Source organism: Acanthochromis polyacanthus, chromosome 12, assembly GCF_021347895.1.
Source record: "Acanthochromis polyacanthus isolate Apoly-LR-REF ecotype Palm Island chromosome 12, KAUST_Apoly_ChrSc, whole genome shotgun sequence".
NCBI classification, from domain to species: Eukaryota; Metazoa; Chordata; class Actinopteri; family Pomacentridae; genus Acanthochromis; species Acanthochromis polyacanthus.
In genome coordinates, this window is record NC_067124.1 from 19,143,874 (window position 1) to 19,167,206 (window position 23,333).

The 23,333-nt window shown below is 41.8% G+C and overlaps 1 protein-coding gene across 1 annotated transcript in view; it reads left to right on the forward strand.

Moving 5' to 3' along the window:
* Positions 1-23,333, forward strand: part of grik5 (glutamate receptor, ionotropic, kainate 5) — a 99,403-nt gene that overhangs the window by 57,671 nt on the left and 18,399 nt on the right. Inside the window, 10 exon segments of the mRNA XM_051956388.1 lie at positions 4,519-4,680; positions 5,356-5,520; positions 10,205-10,302; positions 10,671-10,836; positions 17,253-17,431; positions 18,204-18,396; positions 18,986-19,143; positions 19,554-19,706; positions 21,466-21,507; positions 21,509-21,571. Coding sequence (XP_051812348.1) covers positions 4,569-4,680; positions 5,356-5,520; positions 10,205-10,302; positions 10,671-10,836; positions 17,253-17,431; positions 18,204-18,396; positions 18,986-19,143; positions 19,554-19,706; positions 21,466-21,507; positions 21,509-21,571 — 1,329 coding nt within the window. The 5' untranslated portion in view covers positions 4,519-4,568.

Here is a 23,333-nt window from a genome sequence, read left to right on the forward strand (position 1 = left end):
TAATTAAGATCTCTGATTTTACGGTTTTCTTTTTCATAATAGGCTCTGCAGACACTACAAGCAAGATGCCAAGTCTCTCGTACATGCGCACACAAACAGAACAGAAAACACACACAAATATGCTTCTTTTCATAGCCACATGAAGATTAATGCATGCAGCAGACAGAAAAATCTTCAAACACACACAGTACATGCACATATTCATATACTGAGCAAGTTGCCCATTACTGTGCCTGTCAGCCAAGTGTACAATCAGTACTCCCCCTCCACAGCATGCACACATGTGATGGAAGGCAAAAGAGGAAGAGGTGAGGACAGGCTAAAGAAGAGAGTTTGGAGGGAGAAGAGGCAGGATGCTTGGTAGGGAAGAAGTGTTAGTGATGGTGGTGGGGCTTGAGGACAGCGGGTGAGGGAATGGGGGGGAAACAGAGAGATGACAAGGAAAATGTCAGGATATTTATGTATTTTAGCTTGTGCGTATTTTCAGCGGTGCCAGCGTGTGAGGTGACTTACAGCAGGGTGCAGAATGAAAGCTACTGAGGAGAGCTCGTCGCAGTGTGTTCTGTACATCTCAGACTTGTCTGGCTCCGCGTGGTCCCCTTGCTGCTCCAGCTCCCCGCAGACTGACACCCAACTGCTACAGGGACTCAGCCATGTACTACTGCAGCAACGGAGCTCGTACGACAGCCAGAAGCACAGCCCGCGCAAATTATACACGGCAGTAGTGTCTCACCATTTGCACTCAGTTTGTTTCTTATTGCATCTGTTTCCCTGAATTCCCTCCACTGCAGTACACTACTTCACAGCTACTTCTTCTCTTACAATCACCTGCAGTGATTAAGAAATTAAAACGGGTATTCTCATGATGATCATCAAACTTCCCTGAAAATCTTTTAGTTCCTTATACAATGTTTGCCCTGGATTTTATTCGCTCAACGGTGAACTGCACTTTGCAGCTTTGGAGGATTCTGCAAATTAACTAGCATCAAATCTGCTTCAAACTATATCAACAAAGGTAATGTAGGACAGGTATTTAAATGTAGCAATTAAATAAATGTTCCCTGCTGTTTCTAAACAGTGTAACAAGTTTAAATTATTTTAAAAAGGTGAACGTTTGTGAAAATGTTAACACTGCACCCATTTACTAGCTGTGCATTGGTAAATCAATTTATAGCCGGAGTAACTGGAAACAGTCTGGCCCTGCTGTGGTCCCTCTGCTCCTGATTGACAAGGAAAAGGCTCCCTTGTGGCTAAACAAACATAAAGCTGCTAATAAGGACAGCTGTGCAGGGTGCCCTCTGAAAATAGCAATAATTACAGTAATGACAAGAACAGAATTTGCTGGCACTATTGCTGTCATCCAAATGTAATGTCACATCTCAATAAATCATTAAAAGCAACATCAGAGAGCACTTAATCAAAAATGACCCGTTTTTAGATAAAGTACATAAACCATTAATAGTCACAACCCATTCACAAAAGCACCAAGTCAAACAACCAACAATAAAATGACATGTTCAGTTACAAAAATGTCGGATTATAAAGCTTGATCATCTCAAATTGCCCTAAGAGAAGGGGACTTTGGTGCAGTTTGCAGTTCTTTCCTTTTAAACTCTCCATGCAAGATAATATATTTTGTAGATGTGTATTTGGAGTTCAGTATTTTTTGGACTTTGTAATTAAGCGTAATATATATTTTTTAAAAAGTCGCAGACTTGAAGCTTCAGCTGTAAAGCTTCATAGATGAATATCGTGAGATGATTGTTTTCCTGTTACTGGTAAGGAATTTAATTTTCTTTGTAATACAAGGAGCACTGATGAGTATAACACAATCTAACAAACAAGGTTCACCTGTTCAGGTAATGATAGGACAATGGGACAGTACAGTGTGTCCCCTGTGTATTTTATCATAGTGGATTATAGCATGTACTTACTATTGGGAGCCTATTCTGAAACAATGAATCCTGTTTTGTAAGTTGATCATCTATTTATTTGGATATTTTTATTTCAGAAAACCAGCTACTGGATATCCAAAATGTAGTGGAATAAAAAGTTTAATAGTTCTCTTTGAAATGCAGTGAAAGTATAAAGTTAAATTCATTTTAAAATACTCAAGTAGAGTGCAAGCACTTCACGTTTATACCCGAGCACAGTCCTTGAGCAAATATACTTTTTCACCGCTGCTCTTCTGCCTTTCTGTCTCTATCCTGTTCTGTCTCTTTCTGCAGACAATCTCTTCTCTCTGTATTCAATTTTGTTCTTTTATTCCCTCATCATTTTGAGCACATTCCCTCTGCTTCCCCCCTCCCTCTTTTCCATTTTCCTTACTTCTATCACAGCTTTCCATTGCCTTCCTCCCTCCCCCTCTTCTCCTCAACACAGTATAGATACCATAATCTTCTCTTTCTAATGCTGTCAATATCTCTCAATAACACTGAAAGCGCACCGGTTTCATTCCATTATTGATGAAGGCATGGCCTCGGTTAGGATCTTATTCGTCATCATAGCAATCTGCTTCTTGGTAATAGCCAATCAGATGGCTCCTGTGAAATGCAGCACTCCCATGATAGGTTCCCCATTGTTTTGATTGACTGCACCTGAGGGCCCGCCACTTGTGCTGGGCTCGATCAATACTCCATCACACTCACAAGGTAAGCGCATGCTCATACATACTGTGGAATAAACACACAGGTACGGACACCACACACACACTTTGGGGAAGAGTAAATTGAGAAAGAGACCATTGGTGTGGGAAGCAAACGGAATATAGTAGTAGGATAACAGCCAGCAAATGCAGCACTGCGAGGCACAATGCACAGCTGTGCAACAGCAGCATCCCTTTGTGTTTTCACAGTGTGGTCAAAACAATCAGCTGTTGCATAACCATTGCACTCATACACCCAAATTTGACAACAGCATGGAACTTTGAACTTGGTGCAGTAATTAATTTATTGGGAACTTAACTGTAACGCACTGTGTTGAACTACAATGATTTATTGTAAATGATGAGAAGGAAAATTACTCCCACTGTGTGCCTGTTAATATATATAATGTGTCGCACATACAGATAGCCTTGCCTCTGCTCACTTTGACCTGCGGTAACCATAATGAAAGCAGCACAGCCATCTCCATAGTTCAGTGCATGCTATTAGTATTACAAGCATGGTGACGGAAACCTTTGTCCCCCCTATGAATGACAGACGCAGTAACTTAGAGAAGAAGAAAGTGAAGGTCAGTAACTACACAGAGAACAGAGGAAACAAAAAAGTGAAGTGTGGTTGGTTTATAAGATGTGAAAGGATTCAAAGAGTTATGCTGCAGATTTTTTATGTACTTGAAACACCTTAAAACCAAGCTAGTGTTGGAAAAGTGACTGGAGAAAAAACATACATTTAAGATCCTAAAGTAAAAATAGCAATATGAAATAAGGATGGAAAGTAATGGCATGTTATTTTGAGAAAGTGACTGACAAACCGCTTGATCTTTGTTTTTAATATACACACAAGTGTATACACAAAGACATAATGACAGCTTAGTTCCACCCCCACATGCACTTGTCAGAGTCTACGTTCAGCCTCCTACTACAACCAGCACCCCTTGTTTATAGCTGTAAGGGTTAATTGAAGGTCCTGAACTAACTGTTCCAGCTGTCCGTCAGATCGTCTATAGCTCAGTCTGGTAAAGCAGACACTGGAAACATTCTCAGGTCAACAGCGTCTACCACCATTGTCCCATCACCAACACCACCCCTCCCTCAACCTTCCTGCTTGTCTGTCACACTCCTCTCTTCTGTCTTCATCCCTCCCTTCATCTCTCCATCCTTTCACACTGCCTTGTCATGTTGTCAGTCAGAGCAAGGATTTGTCACTCCTGGAGAAGGTTGCTTAGCACCGCTGGAGCTCAGCTGAGCTCTCTTTGTGTTCTTTTTTTTTGGTGTTTGTGCGTCTGCTTGAAGGTGGGGGTTGAGGTTAGGTTATAGAAAGGATGTAAATGTGTACAGACGTGGAGTGTTTGTAGTTTCTTATTGCGTATGTTCAAGGCGGTTGTCTTGGCACTTATGTTTTTGTGTTTCTTATATGTGACCATAGTCTCTGTGTTTGCAGTTACTTAATTATGAACACGTGTGTGCATGCATATGTGCAGTGTAGGTATGTATGTGCTGGATTTATATGAGATTTACTTTGAACTGCCTTTGGAGATCTCTTCATGGCTGAATCCTGTCACTTCTAAACAGCAGACTTTACACATCAGACAGTAATAGAGTTGTGTGTACTGTATTATATTATTAGACAAACTGTATGCATAGGACCAGGCTGTCTCTGTGATATGACAGTGAACATCTTTATAGCAGAGTGTGAAAGCGTGTTGTATGTGTTGTAAAGTTATAGGGGCTCCCACTTAATGCAAATATGACTGCGCAAACTGAAGATGTGCCCCATGATGACAATTCAGGGAGACATCTTGTGCCAGGAGATGGTTTGTGTGAAGTAATATGCAGTGTGTCCTCCACTCCTGCAGGTGGTGGTACAGGAAGCCAGCAGACCATTCTCCATGAGGAGCAGTAGAAGATGCCGGCTCTGCCAGCACTGCTGCTGTCAATACACTTCCTCTCCTTCCTGCTAGTTATCATGCCGCCACGGTCCCTAAGTCAGGCCCCCTTGCTCTCCTCGGTCCGCATGGGTGAGTAGCCAGCCGTCCTGCCTTTTCCACTTTCCTTGAGTCAAAAAGTTTCTTGACATAGTTGTCATTCTTTGATTTCATTTTTGTTCCTCAAAGTGAGGCTTGTCACCCTAAATATTACAAGAGGAGAAAGATTTACAGCATCCCTGCTCATAATCATTAATATGTCAATGAAAACCTGTTTGAAAACTGTGACAACATGTAAAACACACTGCTCTGACAAGATGAGACCAATCCTCTGTGGCTCACCTTTGTATAAATGTTTGCAGTGGTGAACCATCTCCTGACTGTGGCTTCATATTTAATAGGCAAAGGAGTTTCACCAGTGTTGTCATGTAGCCCTCAGCAAAAAGCAAATAAGAATATTTCTCAAATTGTCAAGTAACTACTTTAATTACTGATGTCTTGTATTTTTGACAAGATCTCTTGGTAAGTTGGTGGTTGTATATCTCTCTATCTGTCAGCTCAACTTGTCTTCCTCATATGCATTTCCACATGTGTAGAAGCATGGATAACATTGCTAACCAGTTTTCTTGGCTTCTCCTCGATTCCTTGTCACGCTTTTTGCTTTCTCCTCACCCGTACTTCCACTCTCTCTCCTCCACCACCTTCATTTTTTGTCCCATCTCTCCCCTAACCCCCCCCCATCTCTCTTGTTTTTCTTTGCCTCTTTAGCGGCAATCTTGGATGACCAGTCTGTGTGTGGGCGTGGGGAGCGGCTGGCCCTGGCCCTGGCCAGAGAAAACATCAACAGCGTGATGGAGGGTCCAGCCCGAGCGAGAGTGGAGGTGGACATATATGAGCTGCAGAAAGACTCCCAGTACGACACTACTGACACCAGTGAGTGGAACCCATGCACTCCGAAGACAACCAGTGGTGTAGATTTGCACAACCCATCTGAGAGAATGATAAAGGCCAGCAGAAACAATTCCAGCGGGACAGAGAGACCAATATTGAGGAGAAAAGAATCATAGTACATACACGTAGTGCTGCAGGTTTTTATTTCAAAGCACTTTAGAAAGGTGCTGATATATATTTGTTTTTCAAAAGATAATGCAATTTTCTAAAAAGCTGCATTGTTTTGAGCAACAGCCTCAACTGATGGCTACAGTGATAAAACACTACCAGCTTCATCCAATTAGATGCCGGTAAGGACTTTTCTTGATTAGTTTACATGCCATTGGAGACCAGTAATGGGCCACTAAGACTGGCTCATTAAAAACAGTGAACCTGTGCCCTCCAGTAACAGCTGACACTGTTTGCTGTGAGGGCCACTACAAAAACAAATCATCAAATACTAATACACATCGACAGTGCAGGCCATCGGAAAGCAGCACCATACCACCGAGATTACCCCATGAAATATGTATTGATATACAGAGCTGAAATGCAATGTTTGGAGTCTGAAAAGACAGAAGAAGTACTGCAGAATCCAGCCACTGAGAAGACAGAGACTCCCTGCTCCTACTCTAATAGGTCACTGACCCTGCCACGAGCTACTGGCAAAATGTCTGTGTGTGCCCGAGAAAGGGTTGTGTGCATATGTGCATGTTTGAGTTGTAGGGGTGTGTGTGTCTGTGTGTGTCCTTGACCGATGGGCAGGAGACTCTGACAGGCTTGTTTGCTCACAGCGTTTTTTGGTCTCTGGATCAGAGAGCTCATCATCTTACAGCTACAGCTGACTGAGGCACGCTTGCACACACACAAATGCACACAGTCACCCACTCAGGCATTCACACATGCATGCACACACACAAATGCACACAGTCACCCACTCAGGCATTCACACATGCATGCACACACACATACACAGTCATTTTGCAACACAAATGCACAATGGGACCATATACACACATTCACAGACAGTGGCAGATACTGTGGAGGACTAATTTAAACGAATTTAAATACCGGCCAAACATACCAGAAAGTGAGGAGCTTCTTTGCTGTCAGAATAGCACTGTCAAGCCACCAGACTTATTTGTGCTGTGTCTGTGAAATCATTTTTCAGGTGGGCAGAGAGAAATCACATCAATATAAATGAATTCAGTGCACATTAATAGACAGCAAAAATATGTCAGTAAAGCATTTCTTTACACGATGTGATCTAGCCCCTGAGCGCATAAAATGGCCAGTGTTGTGTCAGCTGGGGAACTGGTCAGCACCAGAGGTTTGAATGTAAAGGAATAGTTTAACTTCTGGCTATCTACTGGCTTTCTTCCTCTCCTATACACTGCTCAAAAAAAATTTAAGGAACACTTTTTAATCAAAGTATTGCATCAAATCAGTGAAACATGTGGTATAATGATCTGGTCAAGTAAGTAACTGAGGGGCTTTTTAGTCAGTTTCAGCTGCTTTGATGTTCATAAAATTAACAACAGATGCACTAGAGGGGTAACAATGAGACAACCTCCAAAACAGGAATGAGTCTACAGGTGAAGGCCACTGACATTTTTTTTCCTTCCTAGTGTTTTCTGACTGTTTTTCACTAGTTTTGCATTTGGCTAGGGTAAGTGTCACTTCTGGTAGCATGAGGTGATACCTGGACCCTACAGAGGTTCCACAGACAGTCCAACTCCTCCAGGATGGCACATCAATGCATGCCATTGCCAGAAGGTTTGCTGTGTCTCCCAGCACATTCTCAAGCGCATGGAGGAAATTCCAGGAGACAGGCAGTTAGTCTGGGAGAGCTTGACAGGGCTGTCGAAGGTCCTCAACTGATCAGCAGGACAGGTATCTGCTCCTTTGTGCAAGGAGGAACAGGATGAGCACTGCAATAGCTCTACAAAATGACCTCCAGCAGACCACTGGTGTGAATGTCTCTGATCAAACAATCAGAAAGAGATGTAATGAGAGTGGTCTGAGGGTCCAGCGTCCTCTAGTGCCCGCTGTGCTCGCTGACTGGCACCGTGGAGCTCGGCTGGCATTTGCCATAGAACACAGGAATTTGCAAGTCCAGCACTGGTGCCCTGTGCTTTTCACAGATGAGAGCAGGTTCACCCTGAGCGCATGTGACAGACATGAAAGGGTCTGGAGAAGCCGTGGAGAACGTTATGCTGCCTGTAACATTGTTCAGCATGACCGGTTTGGTCAGTGATGGTGTGGGGAGGCATATCCATGGAGGGATGCACAGACCTCTACAGGCTGGACGATGGCATTCTGACTGCCATTAGGTATCAAGATGAAATCCTTTGACCCATTGTCAGACCCTACATTAGTGCAGTGGTCCTGGATTCCTTCTGGTGCACAACAATGCCCAGTCTTATGTGGTAAGAGAACTCATGCAGTTCCTGGAGGATGAAGGAACTGATACCATTAGCTGGCCCCCACGCTCACCTGACCTGAATCCAATAGAACACCTTTGGAACATTATGTTTTGTTCCATCCAACACCACCAGGTTGCTCCTCAGACTGTCCAGGAGCTCAGTGATGCCCTGGTCCAGTTCTGGGAGGAGATACCCCAGGACACCATCTGTCGTCTCATTCAGAGCTTGTCCCGGCATCGTCAGTCATGCATACAAGCACATGGAGGCCATACAAACTACTGAATACCATTTTGAGTTGCTGCCAAGGAATTTCAGCAAGATGGACTAGCCTGCCACATCAGTTTTTCATTCTGATTTTGGGGTGTCTTGAATTTAGCCCTCCTGGGGGGTTGATAATTTTCATTCCCATCAAACAATGTGGCACTTTTCATTCCTAACACATCATCCAGTCCATATCAATGTAAATATCCAGTTTGTTTTTTCCCCGCATTGAAATATGATGTATTTTCAAAGAGTTCCTTTAATTTTTTTGAGCAGTGTATATTTATATATCCCAAACCCAAACTACAGCCTGCAGCAGATTAATTAATCTTACCAAGCCTTGAGAACTTAAAGATGTAAAACCAGGAAATTAATAACAAGGCTTTATTCTATCAAAATACACCTTAAACCTTGTTCAACAATAAATTATGCCTTCTCCTTAAAAAAGTGTACACGGACCATTTGTTTTGCAGGGTTTATACGCAGGATTGTTTCTTTTGGCAACTTCTCATCGCAAAGCAAATAGTTCCAGCAACTTCTTGTTTCTAGTCTTGAGCTTTATATATAATATGTTAAGGGATGAGCACTGAAGAAGTTGGTTCTACAATTCTGTTACTTTTAGACAGAACGAGGCTCTGTTTCCCCCTCTTCCCATTCTCTATATACAGGTTGTAGCTTAATATTTATTCTGCACACAAACTGTTGGACTCTCTTTTCATCTATCCATATTTCCCAAAATATGAAAAAATTCCTTTAAATTGTTTCTATATTTTTTAAATCATCTATGTCAGGAGGAAATGTGAGTGTTAAGGCTATTGATCAACTGGAGACCACACTTAAAGACCACAATGGTCTTTAAGTCAAGCAAGGGGCTGACAATGAATATAGTTTGTCATATATCTATGCAGTAAATTGGAGACAAAAAAGAAAATTCTTATGTTGAAAATAAAGGTACACATTGTAATTAACTAAAACAAAAAGCTGGACATATCAGCATTTTTCTACGGATGTGTTTCACAACAAACATACAAGTGAACTTCTTCATTTAGGCCTAACATTTGTTGGCTGTTTACAGTGAAATCTCTGCCTGATTGTACTTTATCCTGAGTCATGTTCACTTGAGTCATCCCTGGGGAGACAAATTATTGATTTAACAATCATATAATTTCATGAAGAGTTAATGTAATGTGTTACAATTATGTGAAACGGTTTCCCACATTGGGCTGCACAGTCGTGTAGTGGTTAGCACTTTAACCTTGCAGCAAGAAGTTCCCCGGTTCAAATCCTGGGCTGGGCCTGGGATCTTTCTGCATGGAGTTTGCATGTTCTCTCTGTGCATGCGTGGGTTTTCTCCGGGTACTCTGGCTTCCTCCCACAGTCCAAAAATATGCTGAGGTTAACTGGTAATTCTAAATTGCCCGTAGGTGTGAATGTGAGTGATTGTTTGTCTGTGTATGTAGCCCTGTGACAGACTGGCAACCTGTCCAGGGTGTCCCCTGCCTTCTCCCGAGTCAGCTGGGATAGCTCCCCCCGTGACCCTAGTGAGGATAAAGCGGTGCATAGAGAATGGATGGATGGATGTTTCCCACATTAAATTCCTCCTCCAAAATGGGTAATCATGCTAAATGACTTTTGCTAACTGAAGGTGACCACCAGTCTGTTGTTACTGTTCTAGTTCCACAGGGTATAATTAGAGCAGCATGTCTTCAAAATCATTGGAAATCGCTGTTTTAACAAGTGAAGAACAGCAGTAGGCAACTGGAGGGCTCCTCAGTTGCAGTCCTAGGAGTGTCTCTGTCAAAATAAATGAAATTATATTGAGACAGAATGTGGTGTTAATAAGTGCTTAAGCCGAAAACATAATGCATGCAGTTCTTGCTGCTCTTTTTTCCCTTGACTGCAGTCCCTACTGTATGCTAAGTCAGTGCTGGCATCAAAACAAAGCAGAGGAAAGGTGTGTGTCTGCATATTCAGTGTTTATTTTCCTGTTTTTCTTACAGTGTGTCAGATTTTACCCAAAGGCGTCGTCTCTGTGATAGGTCCCGCCTCCAGCCCCGCCTCTGGCTCTACTGTCAGTCATATATGTGGGGAAAAGGAGGTGAGCGTTGAAGATAAGCACACATACAGTGCAAATATGTACACACCTCTGCATATCTGGTATCTTTTCTCTCTTACATACTACCCCTCCTATTCAAAGACATCATGATAAATGCATGCAGAGATTAAGTTTCCCTTGCATCTTTAATTCTTCTCATATAATCAACCATCGTCAATTTCTTTCGACGGTTTTTCTTACCAAAGCCTTTGATTCTTGTGTGTCTGTTTTGTGAACCCCACCACCTTTCTTATCTCCTTTTTTTCAGTCTAATAGGTTGTTTGTGTTGGTTGGTGATGGCGCTTATGCTTTTTCTTGCCTCGCCTTCTTCTCTCCTCACTTCTCCTCTCCCTGTTCTCTTTTTTTCGCAGATCCCTCATGTAAAAATTGGTCCGGAGGAGACTCCACGCTTGCCGTACCTGCGCTTTGCCTCTGTGACTCTGTACCCTAGCAACGAGGACCTGAGTCTGGCCATAGGAGCCATCTTACGCTCGTTCAGCTACCCCTCAGCCAGTCTGGTCTGTGCCAAGGCTGAATGTGAGTACACATGCTGCCTGTTGTATAGTTAAACAGTGCATTCTGTGTGACTGCAAGGCTGTATTTGTACTTGGGTGGGTGTAAATGCATCAGTTGCGTTCTTGCAAGCTTGTTTACCCAGTGTATGTGTGCAATTGTGTGTGCAAATGCCTCTGTGGGAGTGTTGGCTCATTCACACTGTTTGGGCGGATGTAACTGTTTGGCGCTGTTGGACATTCATTTTGACAGTCTGGTCATAAAGTTCTGTCTGTTGTCAGAGTTCAAAACATGGCTCATGCTGCAGCCTTCCTGTTTATTACTCATGTTCTTCCACCCTGTCTCTCATCCACCTCAGAGGGTTGTTAGGCCAAACCATTTTAATAAATATTCATGTTTGAAATGCTTTCTAGTATTGGAAGAACTTAAGGGACATTTGATTTAACTTGCCAGGCACTCTGAGAGCTTTACCATCACAGGGGATTCGGGGCTTAGTCACTCGCCCTCTTTATTTTCATTTTGAAAGAGTCCGTTATTGATTTATTATGCACTCCCCCATCGAGAGTTGCTGGGAATTAAAACCCTTGGTTGGATGGTGGCTGTAGTGTTCAAAGACAACTTTGCGAATACGTGACAGAACATGGTCTGCACTATAAGAGGTGACAAAATCCTGATTTTTCCACTGAATAATTGTCTGGCTTTTTGTCCATTTCGGAGTGAAACTGAGCTGGGATGTCGTGTTGTACAGCTGTCGACTGCTCACACCAGTTAAGTAGAACTGTCTGAGAACGAAAGGGCGCTTGAATAAAGAATTAGTGAGACGACTGAAGTCTGAGCGCTTCTTGTGGCTTTGTGAAAAGGGTGAATTTTGACAAACAAAAAACTGTGACATTATGAATATTGGATTCAATCATGGAGATGCTTTCATTAGCTCCCCAGCAGTTAGCCAGCCTTCCCGCGGTTTCCTGAAAGTAAGCTAAATTCCTTGTGGACTTGTCATTTCACTGAACTAAAAGAGCTTTGAAATGGCATCAGACATCTCTTTCAGTTTTGATCATCAGTTGAATGGCTAGATAAGAGCCTTGTCTTTCACCAGGCTTTTTCCCTCATAAGAATTAGAGGCAACAGATCGGCTGATGGTCACCGTCTGGGCTAAAAGATGCCGCTTTCACTGGTGTTGAAACTGAGGGGTGCATTTGTGTGTAATATATTTGGCTTGAAGGTGATCTTTACAAGGTTATCACACTCACAGACTCTGACCCACTTGGCTGCGCTATCTTTCGCCGTGGAGCTGGTTGCCATGGCTGCCGAATAGGTGCTAACTGCCACTCAACAGGCTTGTTCCACACTCTGAACAACTGTGTGGGTGTGTGTGGCAGAGTACGTGTGTGTTTGATGTTTTTTTGTTTTTTTTTCTGGGTGCTTGGTTTACATTGCTCGTGCGTGTGCGTGTCTTTGAGTTCAATAGTGTGCGTATTCTATACCCTGAGTGTGCTGTGAGTCTGCACATTAAAGAGTAGAGTTTGGGGTTCTCGATGTGTGTGTGTGCATTTGGCTCTTTTGTGCAGTGGAGGTTCAACACCAGACAATGTTTACTGCCAGCCCACTTGTTTTATTCATCTTGTTTACCCCAGTGTAGAGCAGCGCATTCAAGTGAAGTAGACATTCTGTCTTTTTGTAAGTGCAGTGAGTAACGTGTGAAGTCACACATTTCATTGGCACCTGCAGTACATGCAGTACATGCATTTTGATGAAGCTATGTGTTTATGAAGTAGTCTTTTTTGACAACATGTTAATGGCATTAATGCATTTATCCTTCGTTAACTAATACATTCTGCAAATGAGCAAAAAAAATCCAGTGTGTCCTTCTCTTGCTATGCCGGGATCAGATCTTGCTATCTGAGCCTAATTCCATTATGCAGTTTCCATGAGATAGATGAGGTAAAGGACAGCGAGAGGGAACAGCTGAGCAGAAGGAGGAGGAGACGGTGGGAGCATAAGTGCGAGATGGATAAAGACAGAGAGAGGTAACTAGAACACAAGGTTAACACAAGAGAGATAGAGAGGTTAGAGCTTATGTGGGAAGAGAGGGAAAATGTGAAAGAGGAAGAGTGAGTGTAGAGAGGAGAGGAAGCTGCAAGGTGCATTGATTTTTTTTTTCCCCCCTCTTTCCTCAAACTAATTAAAGTTTTGGCCTGGTTCAGTGATTACCCCACTGCTTACAGAGGCTTTCTCTTGCTGAAGGGCTCTGTGTGCTACCTCTTCCCTCCTCTCTCCCTTTCCCCTCCGTCCTCCAGATGCCTGCCCCACCACTTATTTACATAGCTAGGGGTGCTTTACTATGGAATTACAATTAGGAAGCAGCAGACTAGACTTTCTAGTCAAGGCTTATTCCACACATGATGTCAAGTGAGTCTTGACTGCCATTGGTTATACTCATTTTCAAGAGGAATTCGTTTGAAGTGGGCGACTTGTCTCAAGTATCATAATTCAGTCCGTCTGATGCTCCTTCTGTCCCTATTTTTGCCCATAGGTATGGAGAATTGTTGCATCTCCAGTTTTGTTGTTTGACTTGAAGGTTTCCAGGATTTTGAGGACAAACTATTTTACTCGAGGTGCAGATGTTGCATTACTCAAAGAAATGAAAAGCAATAAGTGAAGAATGAGACAGCAGAGACAAAGTGAATTACAAAACATTAAAAGAGCACATGCCTCTGTCTTGGCTGCACAACTTAAATAAATACAACATATTGTACTATTAACGTCAATGAAATTATGTTGCATGTGTCTTCCTTTTGGATTGCGGGTTTTCTTCTTCTTCTTTGTTTAAATTGGTTAGCAGTAGTCATGACTTTATAGAATATCTAAAACCTGTTCAGTCCATTCCCAGCCCTTCGTGTGCAAAAGTGTCCTTGGGCAAAGACACTGAACCCCAAAATGCTTCCAATGGAAGGAGAGGCACCTTGTATTTTAGTTCTGCCACCATTGCTGTGTGAATGAGTTATTAAGAAACACAATTTAAAGTGCTTTGTAGACCCAAGTTCAGGTTAAAACAAAGGTGCTACATCAGTTTGGAATATTTGCACTCAACAAAAATATAAATGCAACACTTTCGTTTTTGCTCCCATTTTTATGAGATGAACTCAAAGATCTAAAACTTTTTCCACATACACAATATCACCATTTCTCTCAAATATTGTTCACAAATCTGTCTAAATCTGTGATGGTGAGCACTTCTCCTTTGCTGAGATAATCCATCCCACCTCACAGGTGTGCCATATCAAGATGCTGATTAGACACCAAGATTAGTGCACAGGTGTGCCTTAGACTGCCCACAATAAAAGGCCACTCTGAAAGGTGCAGTTTTATCACACAGCACAATGCCACACATTTCTGCTCGGCTGTCTCAACTTGCCAAAGCATTTCATAGCATAAGATACCGATATTTCTAAATTCATTTATCAAGTAGTTTCCAACATAGTAATAATAATAATAATAATAATAATTCAAATAGAACAGTTTGGAGTTTGAAAATTGTTTTTTTTTTTTAAATTGCAAATTTCCGGCCTCACTCAGTCTTGTATTTTTTTGGGGGGGAAATCACCGTATTAGGTCATTACAATAACATCAACATAATATAACCATTACAAAACACAAGTACACACATTAATTGTTCTGTTGGGATAGTAGGATTTTTCTTGGGGGGGAGCCTTTATGTCTTGACATACACACGTGGACAAAATTGTTGGTACCCCTCAGTTAAAGAAGGAAAAACCCACAATTCTCACTGAAATCACTTGAAACTCACAAAAGTAACAATAAATAAAAATTTATTGAAAATTAAATAATCAAAATCAGCCATCACTTTTGAATTGTTGATTAACATAATTATTTTAAAAAACAAACTAATGAAATAGGGCTGGACAAAAATGATGGTACCCATAACTTAATATTTTGTTGCACAACCTTTTGAGGCAATCGCTGCAATTAAACGATTTCTGTATTTGTCAATGAGCGTTCTGCAGCTGTCAACAGGTATTTTGGCCCACTCCTCATGAGCAAACCGCTCCAGTTGTCTCAGGTTTGATGGGTGTCTTCTCCAAATGGCATGTTTCAGCTCCTTCCACATATGTTCAATGGGATTCAGATCTGGGCTCATAGAAGGCCACTTTAGAATAGTCCAACGCTTTTCTCTCAGCCATTCTTGGGTGTTTTTGGCTGTGTGTTTTGGATCGTTGTCCTGTTGGAAGACCCATGACCTGCGACTGAGACCAAGCTTTCTGACACCAGGCAGCACATTTCTCTCCAGAATGCCTTGATAGTCTTCAGATTTCATCGTACCTTGCACACTTTCAAGACACCCTGTGCCAGATGCAGCAAAGCAGCCCCAAAACATTACTGAGCCTCCTCCATGTTTCACCGTAGGGACAGTGTTCTTTTCTTCGTATGCTTGGTTTTTGAGTCTATGAACATAGAGTTGATGTGCCTTACCAAAAAGCTCCAGTTTGGTCTCATCTGTCCAAAGGACATTCTCCCAGAAGCTTTGTGGCTTGTCAACATGCATTTTTGCAAATTCCAGTCTGGCTTTTTTATGAGTTTTTTTCAGCAGTGGTGTCCTCCTTGGTCGTCTCCCATGAAGTCCACTTTGGCTCAAACAACGACAAATGGTGCGATCTGACACTGATGTACCTTGGCCTTGGAGTTCACCTTTAATTTCTTTGGAGGTTGCTCTGGGCTCTTTGGATACAATTCCAACGATCCGTCTCTTCAATTTGTCATCAATTTTCCTCTTGCGGCCACGTCCAGGGAGGTTGGCTACTGTCCCGTGGGTCTTGAACTTCTGAATAATATGAGCCACTGTTGTCACAGGAACTTCAAGCTGTTTAGAGATGGTCTTATAGCCTTTACCTTTAAGATGTTTGTCTATAATTTTTTTTCGGATGTCCTGGGACAATTCTCTCCTTCGCTTTCTGTTGTCCATGTTCAGTGTGGTACACACCTTTTCACCAAACAGCAGGGTGACTACTTGTCTCCCTTTAAATAGGCAGACTGACTGATTATGAGTTTGGAAACACCTGTGATGTCAATTAAATGACACACCTGAGTTAATCATGTCACTCTGGTCAAATAGTTTTCAATCTTTTATAGAGGTACCATCATTTTTGTCCAGGCCTGTTTCATTAGTTTGTTTTTTTAAATAATTATGTTAATCAACAATTCAAAAGTAATGGCTGTTTTTGATTATTTAATTTTCAATAAATTTTTATTTATTGTTACTTTTGTGAGTTTCAAGTGATTTCAGTGAGAATTGTGGGTTTTTCCTTCTTTAACTGAGGGGTACCAACAATTTTGTCCACGTGTGTACATGTCATGGTAATCTGATGGACAGCAGTTTGCACTGTCGCCTGACAGCTACCAGGTCCTGAGTTCAAGTCTCAAGTCAAGCAGTTTTCTCCCTGCGCTGCATGGGATTTCACCGAGTGATCCAACTTCTTCCCACAGTCGAAAAACATTCTGGGGTTAATGGGTCATTGTAAATCGTAGATTTGAATGTGAGTGTGATTGTTTGTCTCTCTATGTAGCCGTGCAATAGGCTGGCAACCTGTCCAGAGTGAACCCTGTGTTAGCCCTCAGTCAGCTGGGATAGACTCCAGCCCTCCTGAGCCCCTACAGAGGATTAAGCGGTGTATAGATAATGGATGGATGGGCGATGTGCTTATATGAGTAAGACTTTAGTGATGAATTTATTCTCATGATCATTGTGGAAACTGTTTGATAGGATTAAAATGGGTCATCTTGCTTTGGGAATAAAGCTGGCCCTCAAGGCCAATGTCACAGCTGGACTGCTAAGTGTTTTCCCAATGAAAAACAAGCAAGAAACAAAAACTAAGTTATATTTGAGAACCATTTTAGAGCTCCAGAGCTCTATTTTACTTGGATTAGTCAAGGTCTAGGTACAGCAATATTTCTATTTTTGCAGTACAGTTTGCCGTACCTGCTGAATCAGTTTGGAAGTTAAAGTATTTTGTGTTATGTTTTGTATTGTTGTGATATGCAGCTATAATTAATGTATTTACAACAAAACTAATCACCTGTTTCCTGGCCTACAGTTTAACTTATAATACATGATAGGTTGTAAGATATCTCGATGACTAACAAACCAACATGCAAAACTGAAAAGAAAACCATCTTGACAAGCATTTTGACAGATGGAAAAAAAAAATCCTGCTGAGAGAATTAATACAGACATACTGTGTTTAATATCCTTGAGATTTAAACAACCCATTTATCATGGTTTGCAAAATAGAACAAATATTTGGCTATTCAAGAATAGATGAAGCTTTTCAGGGCCCTGCAAAGCTTACATTTTGGAAATATGAGCTATGTCTACCGATATAGACACTGATATGCGACTTGTCTCTGCCTTTGCTCTCCCTCAGGCCTGCTGAGATTGGAGGAACTGGTCCGCCGCTTTCTCATCTCTCGGGAGACGCTGTCAGTAAGGATGCTGGATGACAACCTGGACCCTACGCCACTGCTGAAGGAGATCCGTGATGACAAAGTGGCGACCATCATTATTGACGCCAATGCTTCTGTCTCCTACCTTATTCTCAAGAAGGTCATTTCTTGAACATCAAAACATTCTTCAGAGCCGCCCACACATGTTCAAGATTTGAAGTCAGTGTTGTAAACAGTACGAACCGTACGACTCAAGGGGATTCAAGTTTTTTTCTTTTATATATCCAGTTGGGAAATTCGGGTTACAGTCACAAAGGGTATGCGGAGCTTACCATCTGTAAGATAATGAAGCCGCTCTCTCAAAGTTCCACAGGCTACACATTTGTTGTTGTAACAAAATTAACATCTATTTCTTTCTTTTTTTTACCTTCTGTGCCCTCTAGAGCTACATAGGAAACAATATCTATGCATGTCTGCCAGCAACAATCACTTACACTCTTACAAAAGTATTTGACAAAAGAACATCTTTTGCTGGGATGTGGTGCAGATGTTTCCAAGGCTGCTTCTGATTCATGGTACGGCCTGTAGTGCCGATAGCCAGCGCAGTGAGTCACACATTGAATGCGTATGGGATGTTTTCACCGGGTACATTGGAGCCGCTGTCCGCCCTCAGCAAAATGTCCTAGTGTTAGCCTGATGATGTAAAACTGTGATTAACGTATGCTTCCTTTCCCTCTCCTCCTTCACATTCTCTTCTATTTTGTCCCCCAACTGTCTCCTTTGCTCTCTTCCTCTCAGTAACTGCCCTCCTTCCCCCCACCTCTCTTCATAATCTTTCTAAATTTTCCCTTTTTTCCCCCCTCTTTTCACATTCTGTATACGACCTGTCTTTTGTTTATTTCCATGTTCTTCTGTTTCTCTTTGCCCTACAGGCATCAGAGCTGGGGATGACATCAGCATTTTACAAGTACATCCTCACCACCATGGTAAGAGAATACAAATTCTTCCTCGTTCACCCTTTTGTCTTCTGTTCCTTTGTTTTAACATGTTTCTCTCTCCTACTCTTCTTTCACTACTGTCCCTTTATGAGCAAGTTGGAGTGGAGAGAATATTTGATAGAAGGAGGTAGAGAGAGGTGACAGAGGAAAAAAAGGGGGAGGAGATGAAAGATGGGAATAGTGGAGAAACGGAGAGATCTGAGAAATAAGCATACTGTACATAGATGTTGAAATGCAGAGGAGGATGGCAAAAAAAGAAAGAGGTCTGAGGTGAAGGTGATGACAGATGTGATGTATCCTTTCTCTTCACCGCCCGCCACATTCTCTGCGCTTCCAGTGTTTGCATCTCCCGTCTTGATATGTTCTCCTCCTGAGTCATTTTATGCCGTGCCTATCATTTTTGTTTCTCTCTGCCCGCTGTACGTGATCTGCTCTTGTGCTTTAGATGCACAAACTGCTTAAGTCATTTCCATCAACCTCTTTTTTTTAACCTGTATTATGGTTTTCTCTTTCCTAGCTGCCTGGGCCCTTTTTTTTTCTCTGATCAGAGATTAGATGTTGTCATCTGTGTAGCCTCTCATTTTTCTTTATCGCACTCTTCTTGCACAGTATTTTTCTTCTGATGCACAGGTTTGATACACTGTCAACATTGTCACTCACTAGAATTTTCTCTCTGTGTCTCTGCAAACACCCTCCCCACTCCTGCCCCTCTGTAGGATTCCCTCTACTGAGACTGGATGACATAGTGGATGAACAATCCAATATTGTGGGTTTCTCCATGTTCAACACAACCCATCCCTTCTATTTGGAGTTCATCAGGAGCCTCAACCTGTCTTGGAGAGAGGGCTGTGACTTAACGTACCCCGGCCCTGCGGTCAGTGTCAGGCCCACAGTTACCTCTGCATGCCCACCATTAGAGCAAACAGAAACAAAAAGAATCTTTGTTTGCATTCCTCTTGACATTAAGCTGCTTTATTTCTCACACTGATTCATGAAGCAGTTAAAAGGATTCAGGTCGTCTTTTGCTTGTATTTAATGAGTATTGATGGATCCATGCTTGTTTCCTCCCCACTGGTTAGCTCATCCCTCACTTCTATTCTCCCTCTCCTCTCATTTTCCCCGCCTCCCTCTCACCATCCCTGTTAACCCTTCAATCATCTGTCCTTGCACCCGCCTCCTCATCTTCCCCTCGACTCTTTGCCTTTCCTCTCCGTGTTTCCAACCAACCCTTTCTGCCTTTCTCCCACTTCTGTATATCTCGTGTGTCCTCTCCACCTTCCACAGCTCTCGTCGGCGCTGATGTTTGATGCGGTGCACGTGGTGGTGGGGGCGGTGAGGGAACTGAACCGCAGTCAGGAAATTGGAGTGAAGCCGCTCAGCTGTACCTCACCTCAGATATGGCAGCACGGGACCAGTCTCATGAACTACCTGCGTATGGTAAATGCTTCATTAGACCGAGTATGTCTTGCATAATCGCCTGCTGACATGCAAGCACCTGTACGTGAACATAGATACACACGCATCAAAAGAAATATGGGTAGAAGATGTCAGTTAAATTTAGCACAGTGGCTTATTCTCTATACTGTAGCAATATATACCACAACTCTAAAGCCATCTACCTAATATTGTGTCGGTCCTCCTTGTGCCACAAAAAACACTGTGACCTGTTGAGTCATGGACATGGGACACTGCAGCATTAGCAATGGATCCTTTGGGTCATGTGACTTGTTGGACTGGCCTCTGTGGCTTGAGCTTGTTCTGACACGTTACACAGATGTGCGACCAGCTGAGTTTAGAGGCTGGGTCAGCACCTTGGGCTGTCGTTGTGTTCCTCAAGCTGTTTTACTGTGTGTCTGGGCACGTTGTCCCTCTGGGGAGGCCATTGGTATTGGGGAGAGCTGTTGCCATCAGAGGGTTTGCATGGTCTGCAGCAATGTTTACGGCGGTGGTACCTGTCAATATAAGAATCCCACTTGAGTTCTGCAACACAAAAGCTTCACAGCAGAATATTGTATTACAGTAAGATGATCAATGCCATTCACATTTTATGATCGATGTAAGTGTGGCTGTAACTAACAATGACCTTTGTTGTTGGTTGGTTTAAAATTAGGAAGCAGGCTAATTTTAAAATAATCAATAAAAATGTCAGAAAATACTGAGAATGTGCTATTTTCCAAACCCTAAGGTGACAGTTACAGAAATAATGGACTGTGTATTTATTACTCTGCTACTTCCTATTTTGATTATTGATCAACTGATGAATCATTTTTAAGCAGAAGTCCAGATTTTAGTTGACTTTTAGTTTCTAAAATTTGAATTGGCTGCTTTCCTTTATGTAAACAAAAATCCTTGTGTTTTGGAATGTTGCATGAGATAAATAAAACACTTTACAAGAATAACCTTTAAGAAATTGTGGCCAAACAGAAAAACCTTTAAACTTTAAATGACTTGAACTCCTCACATTTGAGAACAACAAGCAAATGTCTGGCATTTTGCTTGATAAAAGATTTCAAAGGATTGGGCACTGATCATAACTGTGGTCGATTTCTTTTCATTTAAATGGACTGATTGATAAGTAATGACAGTACAGCGACATTCTGTATCATCCTTAGCTCATGTTGCATGTAACTTCTGTTTCTTCTTGTTCTTTGTCATCTCCCATATTTGGTTGTCTTGTTTCTCTCATCGACCAACTGTTGTCAAGGCAGCCCGAGTCTCATCCCTCATTGTCTCCGCCCCACTGGCCCGACATCTGTCTTTGTTAGTCAACATCATGGTGTGCTCCATCTTCAACACTGTGCCATCCGTCATATCCTGCGCTAACTGTGCCAGCACCTGGGCTTTGGAGAGGCAAAATGAGCTATGAGGTGCAGATCTGAGTTTTATTTGAGAGCTGTTGACTCTCTCTGCTGATCTATCTGAGCTTCTTGATCAATCAGTTTCTCCTAGTCAATCCACAACTGATCATCTTTCTCTGTCTTGCTCTGCGTTTGTCTTTCCTCCTCCTCATTGTTCATATCTGTCTAATCTTGATGAATAGTACAGAGAAAAATGTTTGGTTTTCTGTAGAATACTGAAGCTATTAATTTCTCAATTTCTTTGAATTGTTTCTGTGTTCTCACCTCATTTTCTTATCTTCTCCTTTTCTCCATGCCTGTCATGCTTGATCACCTCACTTTCTCCGTATGTCTGCCAGGTGGAGTACGATGGTCTGACAGGGCGAGTGGAGTTCAACAGCAAAAGGTCAGAGGACCAACTACACCCTGCGGATCCTGGAGAAACACAGAGGGGGCCACAAAGAGGTCAGGAATCACCTGTTATCAAACAGAAGCCAGGTCGCTTTGCCCTCGGGCTATGGATGAGTTACAGGTCACCCATCTGATTTCACAAAGCCAGGGGAGCCATTTAACACTGAGGTCAGCCTCATCACAATCTCCTCTGATGGTTGCCAAATTGTTACTTTTGTGAAATTGATGTGTTTCGCCTGGAAGCACTTTGGTGTACTGTAACCTGCGATTAAACCAGTGTGATGTCTCAGCTCCAAAAAACATGCTTTTTGTGAAAGTCAATGGAATACATTAGGTGTGGTTTTTTTTAGCCTTCAGCTGCTTTTCAAATAGCTGCATAATTTTCTATCAGGTCCAGCAAGTCCAGTCTCCACTGTCTGTCTGAATATTCACTGCTTTTGTTGGACTGTCCATACCCCAGTTTGTTTTTTTGTTTTTTGTTTTTTAACTTGCCTATGGATTGTCTTTCTTAGCCACTGATAGACATTTTTCTGATATAAAAACACAAAATGGTATTCCTTTAATGACTGGTTTATTTTCTTCCTTTCCCTACAAACAATAATATAACATTAATTTGTTGAAATCCGCATATACTTCCCTTAAGCTCAGTGCAAAATATATGTGCGGATAGATCTACATGTCTTCGTACTATATGTTGTAAATAAAATTTTTATAGGATATTTACAGAGTTTATTTTTGTTTCACATTGAACTGGCTTTGGTTGAAGCTTAACTCTGAATCTGTATTGTTTTGGTCTCGTTTGGACTCTATATGGCTGGGTCAGGTCTTGCAATCGATGTGGACTACACAAGTGTTCATGACTGCTTGCTGTTTCATAGAATCTCTTATAGAACCTCATTTTTTTGACAACTTGCACTTTGGAGATCTAAGTAGTAGCCCAAGCCTAGCAATCAGTTAGATTTTGGGTAGATTATTGCTGGGCAGTAAATTGATATCATCATCAATTGTCTTTCCGGGGAACTGTACCTTTACTATGACAATGTTGTGTTGTTTTACAAAATATTACATGAATGCATTTATGAATATAATTAAATATATGAATATTTATGTATTAATAATTACAACAAAAACAATAATAATAAACTCCCAAGAGTTTGCTTACAATAAGCTTATGTAACTTTTGCTGAGCTACTAGAGAAGAGTCAATATTCACTACTGTAAGTTACATGACAATCAAAGAAAAGCAAAGACAGCACAGTAGCTGCTCCGCCAAGTCTGTTCATTCCTCAATTAGTGTATTCAGAAATCACAGCAACATAGAATCTGGTCATTTAACTCATTGGCTGCCAGCTGTTTTCAGAGCAAAGAGCCCCATACTGCCAGAGTTTTTAAGAATTTTGACAGATTTTTCAAGATCTACAGAATATCAAGTTTTAAGACTACATAAACATGGAAACTATCGAAAGAAAGGGTAGATTCTCTTCTTTCATCAGGAAAAAAGTTTGTTTCTAGCATTTTCGGTTCTAAAGTTATCGGCAGCAGAACAGGGTCGTTTCAGCAAAAACACCTGTTTTTGACCAAAAAACAAAGATAACGAGCTTTTTGTGCAGAGAGGCACATCAATCAGAGCAGTCACTTTGATGCCAATATTTTCTGGTTTAGTGACATCCCACACAACTGAACAGTTGTTTACTTATATGAAACAACAAAAACAACTCGGAAAAGCATTTTGAGGTCAACTTTTTAACCTTTTGTTAGCTAAATCGTTTATTTACAAACAAACAACACAAGTCAACATTTTGGTTCAGAACAATAC